The sequence below is a fragment of the Odocoileus virginianus genome, chromosome 7 (genome assembly GCF_023699985.2).
Source record: "Odocoileus virginianus isolate 20LAN1187 ecotype Illinois chromosome 7, Ovbor_1.2, whole genome shotgun sequence".
In the NCBI taxonomy this organism is placed as follows: domain Eukaryota; kingdom Metazoa; phylum Chordata; class Mammalia; order Artiodactyla; family Cervidae; genus Odocoileus; species Odocoileus virginianus.
This window is the reverse complement of record NC_069680.1, coordinates 5,047,979-5,058,676: the sequence shown is the minus strand read 5'-3', so window position 1 is coordinate 5,058,676 and position 10,698 is coordinate 5,047,979. Positions and strand designations below refer to the sequence as shown.

At 55.4% G+C, this 10,698-nt stretch overlaps 1 protein-coding gene across 8 annotated transcripts in view; it reads left to right on the top strand.

Moving 5' to 3' along the window:
• The first annotated feature begins 47 nt into the window (after window positions 1-47).
• PDZD7 (PDZ domain containing 7) overlaps window positions 48-10,698 on the top strand; it is a 19,902-nt gene continuing 9,251 nt past the window's right edge. For all 8 annotated transcript variants that reach the window (XR_011488604.1, XR_011488606.1, XR_011488605.1 and 5 more), the window contains exons 1-9: window positions 48-229; window positions 857-1,241; window positions 5,847-5,987; window positions 6,300-6,474; window positions 7,264-7,440; window positions 7,677-7,824; window positions 8,997-9,057; window positions 9,433-9,834; window positions 10,274-10,471. Coding sequence is in view for 5 of the 8 variants with exons in the window: in XM_020870639.2 (XP_020726298.2) it covers window positions 1,022-1,241; window positions 5,847-5,987; window positions 6,300-6,474; window positions 7,264-7,440; window positions 7,677-7,824; window positions 8,997-9,057; window positions 9,433-9,834; window positions 10,274-10,471 (1,522 nt within the window). In the remaining 3 variants the exon portion in view is untranslated. The remainder of the gene's footprint in view (window positions 230-856; window positions 1,242-5,846; window positions 5,988-6,299; window positions 6,475-7,263; window positions 7,441-7,676; window positions 7,825-8,996; window positions 9,058-9,432; window positions 9,835-10,273; window positions 10,472-10,698) is intronic.

Here is a 10,698-nt window from a genome sequence, read left to right as displayed (position 1 = left end):
GGTAGAACCCACCGGCCCTAGCCCAGTTTACAGACGGCAGCCCGAGGCACCCAGGAGAGGTGGCGGGAGGGAGTGACTGGCGGCATTCCCAGCCAATGGGAGCCCGAGGCTGAGCTGGCCAGCCCTGTTCCTGCAGACTCGGCGGGGCGAGGGCGGGGATTCCCAGGCCGCAGCGCTCTTTTCTCGCCCGCAGGCGCGCGAGGCCGGCGACTGCCGCAGGTGCGAGCAGGTGAGGGGGGACGGGAAGGTTGGAGCCCGGGGGTGGGCTGCTGCATTCTGGGTTCTGGAACTGCTATGCGGGATTTGGCCCGAGGTTTTGCGTGGGATATTGTGGGATTCTCAGCAGCAGGTCCTGTCCCCAAGGCTGGGAGAGGTTCATACACCTCTTTAGACCCAAGGGAATGGGGGACAGAGGAGACTGCAGCCTGGGGCTTGGAGATCTCTGGGGCCCTTGGCTGCAGCTGTCCCAGGTTCTGAAGTCCCTGGAGGCCGCAGCCCACATACACAGGAGAGGTGGTGCGGTGAACTGTCCTGGCCCAAATCTCTCTCAGTGCTTGCAGCCCAAGGACTGGCAATAATCCCACCTCCACTCTCTCAGCCTCTACTGAGGACTGGAGACCTACCTGAATAGATGACTCAGCTGAGAGCAGGAACAAGGGGTAAAAGAGAGGTTCTCACCCAGCTTGTTGTATAAATGGCTCCAAAGTCCACGATGGTGCCTGAAATGGGCAGTTCTCTAGCTGGGAGAGGTGAGAGGCCTAAGGGTTGAACAGGGTGCTCAAGCCAGGGGGAGGGCGTGGGGGTCCTGGGGGGCAGCATTTACACCCCTTCCCCAATCCCTGATCTCCTTGTGCAGGCCTGGAGCACACACTCCTGAGAAGCAGCAGAGGTTTGGGGCTCCCAGTCCTTGAGACCCCGGTTGGCACAGAAGGCTCATGGAGCCCCAGGCGTGGGGGGCCCTCCCCTCGAGGGTCAGCAGGTTCCTTTCGGACCTGCAGGGCGCCACCCCAATCTAGCCAGCATGGCACATGGATTTGCAGTGGGCTTCGACCCGCTGGGTCTTGGAGACCTGAGCTCCAGCTCTCTGAGCTCCCTCTCCTCCCGAGGCCACCTGGGCAGCGAGTCGGGCTCCGCAACGCGATACCTGCTGAGAAAGCAACGGCTGCTGAATGGGCCCCCCCGCGGAATCCGAGCCTCATCGCCCATGGGCCGAGTCATCCTCATCAACTCCCCTATCGAAGGTGGGGGCAGGGCTGGGAACTACCAGAGTGGGTAGGGGACAGCAGGCTTAAGTAGTTGAAGAGCCAGTGTGGGTGGGGGAGTCCTAGGAATGCAGGGAGAGAGAGGGCCTCTGGTAACCCATAGACTCTTCCTTGTCTATCCTTTTCTCATCTTCAGACCGGTTTTTTAGTGTTGCAAGATTATGGAGAGGTCAGAGCTGGGAGGTCTGGGCATGGAGGTGAAGAAGGGGTGTGTGGTATGCTAGCCCCCAAGTAAGCAAGGCCAAGTATTAAATTGGCCCCCTCCCCCCTGTGGACTCTTCCTTTCTCCAGGCTCATTTGAGCATGACTTTTGGGGGAGCATGGAGAAGGACATTCTTCATCAGCCTGCCCTTTGTGTGCCCAGCTCTGGGCTGGGCTGTGGGAGTCAGTGTCCAGATGGACAGACAAAATTAAAGGCTTCAGGTGCAGAGGATGGAGACAGAGGTAGACTGGAAGATGCTCCAAATAATGGGGAGGGGTCGAGGGTCAGCACGGAGTCCCAGATCTGGACCCTGAGGGAGGGGGGCACCTAATCTTAGGCAGTTGCTTAGTGCTGTTTCATGGCACACCTATCTTATACCAGCTCTCATTAGGTCCTGAGGGGAACCTGCAGAGAACTAAGTCTCAATTTTCACCTTCCAGAAATTTCCAGTGTAGCAGGGCTTGGAGACAGAGCCATGGTAACAGCTGGTAGTGAGGTAGAGATATCACAGGCAAGGCTGAAATGTAAGTGTGGAATATGGCAGGTGGGCACTTAGGAGACAGCCTGGTGCAGTGACAGATGTGAGGCGACAAAAAGCCAGTGAACCAGGCAGGACCTTGCCTACCAGCAGGGGAGGGGGCCTCCCTGGGCCTGGGCTTTCCCTGAGCAGAACCAGATAAGTATCTCCAGCTCCCCTCCTCTCTCAGCCAGCAGAGCTCCCCTGGCTGGCTATCAGACTGGACTTTTCAGACCCTGCTCTTCCCTCTGACCCACGGGGCCCCCTCTATCCCCTGCCATAGGGGCAGGGGTGGAATATTCTGCTCAGAGAGCAGGCTTTCCCACACCAGTGGCTCAGCATGCTCATCCACCATACTGGCCTCACTTTCAGGTGAGCAGCAAGGCAGTATATCATTCTGGACATGGAACTGGAGTCCTCAGATGAACTAGGAGACACGGAGGAGCAGAAGGGTGACACTGCAGTACAGTCCTTGCAAATCCCGTTGTATTAGAATTACACCTATACCTCCCCCCCCCCCCCCCCCGCACACTCCATGCTTGACGATGATGCAAGGCCTGTGCACACTGTCCCTCTGAAGAGCCTCTTCCAGCAGTTTCATGAGTGCTCTCTCCCTCACCCTATGCTCCAGTGCAGTCAGGAGAGCATCCTCCCTTAGCGATGATGGAAGGACTGGGGCATCAGTCAACCAGTTGGTCTGTCTGGGTTGGGAGCCTGTGAGCTCAGAATTGTCCCCTCTACCTGAGCACAAACATCTCCCAACTCACCACAGGCTGGAGCCCCTCCCCCATGTTATTTTATATGTTATTATTTAGACCCTTCCAGAGACCTAACATAGCTGATGAGGAAGACACAGTAGAAAGGGGAACACTGCTACTCACATTGTCCTCGAGAGTTCCCACCAGCTCCTCAAACTCGTTGGGTCCCAGAGAAATGGCATTATCTTTAATCCCAACCAGCCCCTCTTCTCACTCTCCCAACTCATTCATTTACTCATTATTCTGCTTATTATTTCATTCATCAAAAAAAGGCTTAGCAGGGACTTCCCTGGAGATCCAGTGGTTAAGACTCCATGTTGCCACTGCAGAGGGCATGGGTTGGATCCCTAGTTGAGGAAATAAGATCCCACATATTGTGCAGTGTGGCCAAAAAAAATTTCTTTAAAAGACTTAGCAAATATCAACCACTGTGCCACATACTGGGGAATACCTTGTTTGAAAGAATTACTAAGTCCCTACCATGATTGACTTCCCTTGTGGCTCAGATGGTAAAGTGTCTGCCTATAATGCGGGAGACCCGGGTTCAATCCCTGGGTCAGGAAGATCCTCTCGAGAAGGAAATAGCAACCCACTCCAGTACTCTTGCCTGGAAAATCCCATCGACGGAGGAGCATCGTAGGCTACAGTCCATGAGGTCGCAAAGAGTAGGACGCGACTGGGCGACTTCACTTCACTTCATTTCACCATGATTGAGGGCTTCCCTGGTGGCTCAGATGGCAAAGTGTCTGCCTGCAATGAGGGAGACCCAGGTTTGATCCCTGGGTCAGGAAGATCCCCTCGAGAAGGAAATGGCAACCCACTCCAGTACTCTTGCCTGGAAAATTCCATGGATGGAGGAGCCTGATAGGCTATAGTCCTTGGGTTCACAAAGAGTCAGACATGACTGAGCGACTTCACTTTTTCACTTTATGATGATTGAGCTTATAGTCCAGTGAAAGGAGAGTGAGAATAAATAATATTACAAATGAGTAAATAGTGAGAAAGTATGGTAATAATCTTAAAGATATTAACTTGGATGATAGGATAGAGTAGTGGTTATCAAACTTCAGAATACATCAGAATTGCCTAGGGGCTTGTGAAAAGATTACTGGATCCCGCACTCAGAGCATCTGATTCAGTGAGTCTGCGGTAAAACTCCAAATTCACATGTGTAATAACTTTCCAAGGGCTGCTGATGCTGATCTGGAGAGCTCGCTTGGAGACCAATTTTGAGACTCCCTGGGAGGAGGGGGAGGGGCCTTTCTTCAGCAGGATCGCCCAGGAAGTCTTCTCTGAGAAAGTGGCTCCCGAGCCAGGAGGAAGAGGAAATAGGAGGTGGCTTTATGAAGGTCTGGGCAACAGCACCCCAGGCAGAGGGAACACTGAAAGGACTGGCTGGTGAGAGGAACAGGGAGGAGGTCAGTGTGGCCCAAGGTCATGAGGCCAGGGAGGGTGGCCAGGGATAAGTGTAGAGAGGTGGGCAGAGGGAAACCAGGGAGGGCCTTATTGGGCATGGAAGGAATGTGGAGCTCCTTCTAGAAGCAGGGGCAGGCATTGAGGTTTTTAATCAGGGCAAAGGCATGACTGTGTATAGAATGGATTAAAGGACACAGAGGTGAAAGTGAGGAGATAGTGAGGCTGCTGGGTATCTGGAGAGATGCCTGTTGGCAGCATTAGGGCACTGGAGGTAGAGAAACTTCCTTCCTCAGGGGCTCCAAGCTCGTAGGCTCAAAACCCAGATTTTGACATCCCCCTGGCCCAGGGAGCTGGCTCTCTGGGAGGGAATGAGGAGAAAGAGCATTGGAGGACAGGAGAGCAAAAGTCTCCTTGTCTGGGCGGAGAAGGTCCTGGGACCTGTGCAGATAGAATCAGCTAGGAAACCCCAGTGCCTCTCATGCCTCTGTCCTGCACTGTCCCTGCCTACAGGCTGCCCTTGGGGGTTTCTTCCAGAGCCGCTCTGCTCATGCACTGTAACTTAATTTCTCTTAGATCGTGTGTGTGTGTGTGTGTGTGTGTGTGTGAGAGAGAGAGAGAGAGAGAGAGATTTCCTCTCTCAAACACCTCTGAGTAAGCCTCACCCAAGAACTCTCACCTTCCCACTTGGAACCCAAGTTACCCCTCCAGTCCTCTCACTCTTCTCTAACCAGAAGACCGCCTCTGAGCCTTTGCTCACTCCATCCCTTCATCAGTGCCTTCCCCTTCCCCTCCACCCACCCAAATCCCACCTTCCAAGAAGCCTTCCCTAATAGTCCTGGTCCCTAAAGTTCCCCTCCTGACTTTCCCTGTCACTGATGGAGGGAACCACTTCTGTGCTCTAGGCGCATACTAAGGCATGGTGGTGTTTTGGGTTTCTCTCCTCGTGTAGTCAACTAGCTCCTAGAACCCTCACCTCCAGAATCACAGAGTCTACAAGGTAAAAAGAGCCTCAGGGATCCTTCCACAACATCCCAGACAGAGATTTACTATCAGCTTGTATGCCTCCAAATAATGAGGAATTCACTATCTTTCATGGAAAATTCATTCCATTGTCTGCCAGCTAAAGGTTTTAGAGAAAGTTTTCCCTTATTAAATCCCCATATAACTCCACTGTGTGGGCTTGGTTCTGCCCTAGGGGATACACAGACAAAAATATCTAATGCCTTTTATAGAATAGTTCTTCAACTATTTGAGGATAGGCTTGTCTCTGCTGTAAGCCAGAGAGCCCAGATTCCCTCGACTGTGCCTCGTAGAATGGAATATTTTTCATCCATCTGACTCTGAGTGGCAGGGTTTTCTAGAATTTGGCCTGTCCCAGTGGGTATGGGAAGTTTAGTAAGGATTAGACACACACACACACACACACACACACACCCACACCTACATTATAAGGGAAGGAAAACAGTGTATTCTAGCATGGAGTCCTGTCCTGCCAGCTCCCATACCCTTCCTTCCATGATCTCAAAATCACCCAGAGAGAACTCAGAAATTAGCTGCCTATGCCCACATTTCGGGTCCTGGGTGGCTGTGCCCAGCAACCCAGCCTTTGCAGGCCCCAAGTTAGGGGACTCAGGGACCCTCTGTGCCCAGAATGAGCAGGGGAGTCATGCCTGTGTCCCCACCCCCATCAGCCAACAGTGATGAAAGTGACATCATCCATGCAGTTCGAGTGGAGAAGAGTCCAGCTGGGAGGCTGGGGTTCAGTGTGCGGGGCGGCTCTGAGCACGGCCTGGGCATCTTCGTCAGCAAAGTGGAGGAGGGGAGCAGTGCAGGTGAGCGGGACCCCAGGGGTGAAATCCTGGCTTAGGATGTGACCCCCCCACTTCGGTGGTATGTGGAAATGCTGTTGGCAGGGATGAGAGGAGAGGACCCTCAATTTTGGAGGGACTGATCCAGTGGGGAGATGAAAGGGGCTAATGAATAGGTCCTTGGTCCGATGGGCTGATACTCAGACCCTACCTGGGGATCCCAGTCTCACTGAAGAAGCTATATCCCAGGGAGCTTCAGGGACGGGAGAGACTCAGCCTCAACCTGGGGGACTTCTCCCCAGGGGCCCCTGCCCACCACCCTCTCCCCTCATACAGAGCGGGCTGGCTTGTGCGTGGGGGACAAGATTACTGAGGTGAACGGGCTGAGCCTGGAGAGCACCACAATGGGCAGCGCTGTGAAGGTGCTGACGGGCAGCAGCCGCCTACATATGATGGTGAGACGCATGGGCCGTGTGCCGGGCATCAAGTTCTCCAAGGAGAAGACTACATGGTGAGCAGGCCTGGCCTCCACCCCCAGCCCAGCACCACCACCCAGAGCCATGGTGGGAGAGACCCAGAGCCCAGGGCTTCTGCTCTTCCCATCCCCTGGTACTGGAAACACAGGAATCTAATGGCCTGACCTTGAAATGAGAAAAGGCTGTGTCTTTCTCCCAGCCTTCCTCCCAACACTGCTGTCTCAGACCCCAGTGACCCTGCCCCTCTATGCTGTTGCTGCTGCAGACCTGGAGACAGGGCAGTATCTCTCTCCCAGGCCCAGGGAGGGTTTAAAATGGAGCCTGGCAGTTTCATGTGTGCCTGCTAAGTCACTTCAGTCGTGTCTGACTCTTTGCCACCCCATGGACCACAGCTTGCCAGGCTTCTCTGTCCATGGGATTCTCCAGGCAAGAATACTGGAGTGGGTTGCCATGCCCTCCTTCAGGGGATCTTCCTGACCCAGGGTTCAAACCTGCATCTCTTATGTCTCCTGCATTGGCAGGCAGGTTCTTTACCACAAGTGCCACCTGGGAAGCCCAAGCTGCTGCTGCTGCGGGCCTAACAATATATTATCTCTCCCTCCTTGGCCTGGGGAGGATGTAAAATGCGGCTTGGCAGTTAGAGCTGCTCAATAAAGAAAGATTTCCGTGGTTTCCCTAACTTGACGAAATCTATGTCCCGGTGAAGATCTCAGGCCCCCCAAAGCAGCTTCTCCTTTCCTGTGCAATTGTCTTGGCTGCTGGGAGGAGAGGGGTGGGTGGTGGTGGATGGGCGCCCAGGCTGAGGGCCCCGTGTGATTGTCCAGGGTGGATGTAGTCAATCGGCGACTGGTGGTAGAAAAGTGCAGCTCAACACCCTCCGAAAGCAGCTCAGAGGACGGCGCACGGCGCATTGTCCACCTCTACACAACCTCCGATGACTTCTGCCTGGGCTTCAACATCCGCGGGGGCAAGGAGTTTGGCCTGGGCATCTATGTGTCCAAGTGAGACTGGGGCAGGGGATGAAACAGAGTTGGGCTGGGACCTGGGGATGTATCAGCAAGTGGGTCCTGGCCAGAGGCATGTCCCGGCGACCTAGGTTAGGGATAGGGTCTGGAGGGGGCCGGGGCTCACCAGGAGGAGGGTCAAGGAGTTTAACCAGGTCATCCCTGTGTTCAACTGAAGAGTCTGGAATGGGTGGGTGAGGGAAGGCATCAGATCACCCCTTTCCTGACCCCAGAGTGGACCACGGTGGACTGGCCGAGGAGAATGGTATCAAGGTGGGAGACCAGGTCCTGGCAGCCAATGGTGTCAGGTTCGACGACATCAGCCACAGCCAGGCCGTGGAGGTGCTGAAGGGTCAGACGCACATCATGCTGACCATCAAGGTGGGCAGGACTGTGGGAGTCAGGGAGAGGCCAGACTCTAGGAAGGACTTCCCAGACCAGTCTAGCACTTAATGCTGCCCATTGCTGTGTGACTTATGAGTTTCCACAGCCTCCTGAGAGGCAGGGCAGGCATTGTCCTCATCTCTCTTCACAGAAGAAGGAACTGAGGCTCAGAAAGGCAAAGTAACTCAGGAATCACAGTCAGATACTCAGCTGATCAGTAGCAGGACTTGGTTTCAGCCCTGCCCCCCCGCCCCACCCAGATGCAGTGGTCAGTGCCCCTTTGTATGAGTGGTTAAGGTCTTGGAGGGTAAGGAGAAAATGTTCTGCCCAGAAGGGCACGCGGTAGGACCAGGACCTGGATGGTGGGTGTCCTAGGGCACAGGGCAGGACAGAGATTGGATTTCAGGGGAGGTAGCTGAATTCATTATTCATGTGGATCTCACACTTGCCTAAGGATCAAGTCCTTCTCACCCTGGCTCCCACAGGAGGTGATGTCTCCCTCTCTTCAGCCCCCAGCCCTGACCCCTGCCCTGGTCCTCTCCTTTCCGAGCCTTCATCCCTCTCACCATTCAGTACCTCCTCTGCTTTCCTCCCACCTATACTTCCCACCTCTCCCATATCCCGTTTGTCCCTTTCCTTCCTCTGAAATTATCCCAAACATTCCTCTTCTCCCACTCTGCCCTCATTCGTTCATTCGATTCTTTTGAGTACCTACTATATGACAGCCATTGTACCAGGTACTGGGTGACAACACTGAAAAAGATAGACAAGGTCTCTGCTGCTGGAGGGAAACAGACAGACTAGATGCATGTGGATTGTGACGACTGTTGTAAGGAAATTGATGGAGAGGTGGGATGGGATAATCTGGGAAGGCCCTTTTAACCAGGGGGATCTAAGGAGGAGACACCTCAAGAGCTGGCCATAAGATGAGCTGAAGGAAGAGAATTCAGGCAGAAGACACAGCACATGCAAAGACCCTGAAGCGTAGAGGGACTTGGCACATTCAGAAATGAAGTGGCTGGTGTGGCTGGAGTATGATGAGCTCAGAGCAGAGTAATTGGGTTGAAAAGTTGACTCCTATCCCATTGCTCCTGTATTCTTACCCTCCCTTCCTGCTCTGTGCTCACTCACTCCCCTCTGCCCTCCTGTCCCCACCATACCCTCCCCAGGAGACTGGCCGGTACCCTGCCTACAAGGAGATGGTCTCTGAGTACTGTTGGCTGGACCGGCGTAAGTGACCAGCTTCCCGAGGCTGGAGGGAAAGGGCCCTTAAGTGGGACTGGGATCTCTGAAGAATAAATGGGAGGGGCACCAAAATCTCCTCAGGACTTCTGTCTCTGGGCTCCCCTCTAAGAAGTTGCAGGTTCTGATCCAGGCTCTCCCAGGGGCAAGTCCAGGGGTGGTTGGAGAAGTGCCTTGCCTAAGGTCCCACAGCCAGTTAGCAGGACTGCTGAGTAGTGGTTGGTTCCTGAGATCCTGTGCTCACAACCTCGCCGCTGCCCAGCACTCCCCCTCCAAGCCCACGAGTGGTCTGCAGCCCCGGCAGGGCCCCAGAGCCACCCAGCCAGACCTCTGAGATGCCCCTGCCCTCTCCACCGCCCGCAGTGAGCAACGGGGTGCTGCAGCAGCTGTCCCCCACCTCGGAGAGCAGCTCCAGCGTCTCCTCCTTCACCTCCAGTGCCCTCTACAGCTCGGCCGAGGGCTCCCTGCCCTCGGACCGCATGGATGTCTGCCTGGGGCCTGAGGAGCCCAGCAGCTGGGGCCCGGGCTGGGGGCGGGCGGACACAGCCATGCAGACGGAGCCTGATGTGGGGAGCCTCGTGGAGACCTGGTGCAGCGTGCGGCCCACGGTCATCCTCAGGGACACTGCCATCCGTTCCGACGGCCCACCACCCACCCGGCACCTTGACTCTGCACTCTCTGAGTCCCCCAAGACTGCTCTGTTGCTGGCCCTTAGCCGACCCCGGCCCCCCATCACCCGCTCCCAGAGCCACCTGACCTTGTGGGGTACGTGAGGGACAGGTGGCTGTTGCTCCCCCCACTAAAAGCTCTGGGTCCAAAATCTGTCTTGCACCCTGTCCTGGGCCCCAAACTCCTTCGCACAAGGCTTTGCCCTAACCACAGCTCCAGAACATACTCAGATCCTGCTTTGGGTTCCATTTTAAACTAGTCCTGGACCCCAAACCAGCCCTAACCCAGACCTTCCATCCTTGGGTTCCCAGACCTGTCCACGAGCACACACACACACACACAATCCTCACGTAGTTGGAGCTGTGGGTGGGGGAGGGGTGGGAAGTTGGAAGAGGAACCCCCACCCCCATCTTCATCCCCACCTTCCCACATGGCTGCAGACCCTGTCTGCCCCCAACCCTCCCTTCTCTCTGCCCCTCCCCACACCCCTGCCCCTAGTCCTTCCCTTCTGCCCACCCCTCCCTCCTGTCTGCAGAGGAGAAGCAGCAGCGGAGGAAGGAGAAGCCAGGGTCCCCTGGGGAGAAGGGGGCCCTGCAGCGCTCCAAGACCCTGATGAACCTCTTCTTCAAGGGAGGGCGACAGGGGCGGCTGGCAGGGGATGGGCACAGAGAGGCCTGGACACTGGACAGCAGGAGCCCAGCCAAGCCTCGCCCTCGCCTGGACCTGGAGAAAGGTAGGTACTGGGCGGGTCAGATGCGAGGACAGAGGAAAAGTCTACTTGATATTCCACAGCTCTGAGTTTAAATCCCACACTGCCTCATCCCAGCTGTGAGCCACCACCTTCCCCTGCGAGCCACATGAGTAAAACAGGAGTAATAATACCTGTTGGTGCTAGTGGTAAGGAACCTGCCTGCCAATGCAGGAGACGTGGGTTCGATCCCTGGGTCTGGAAGTGGGTCT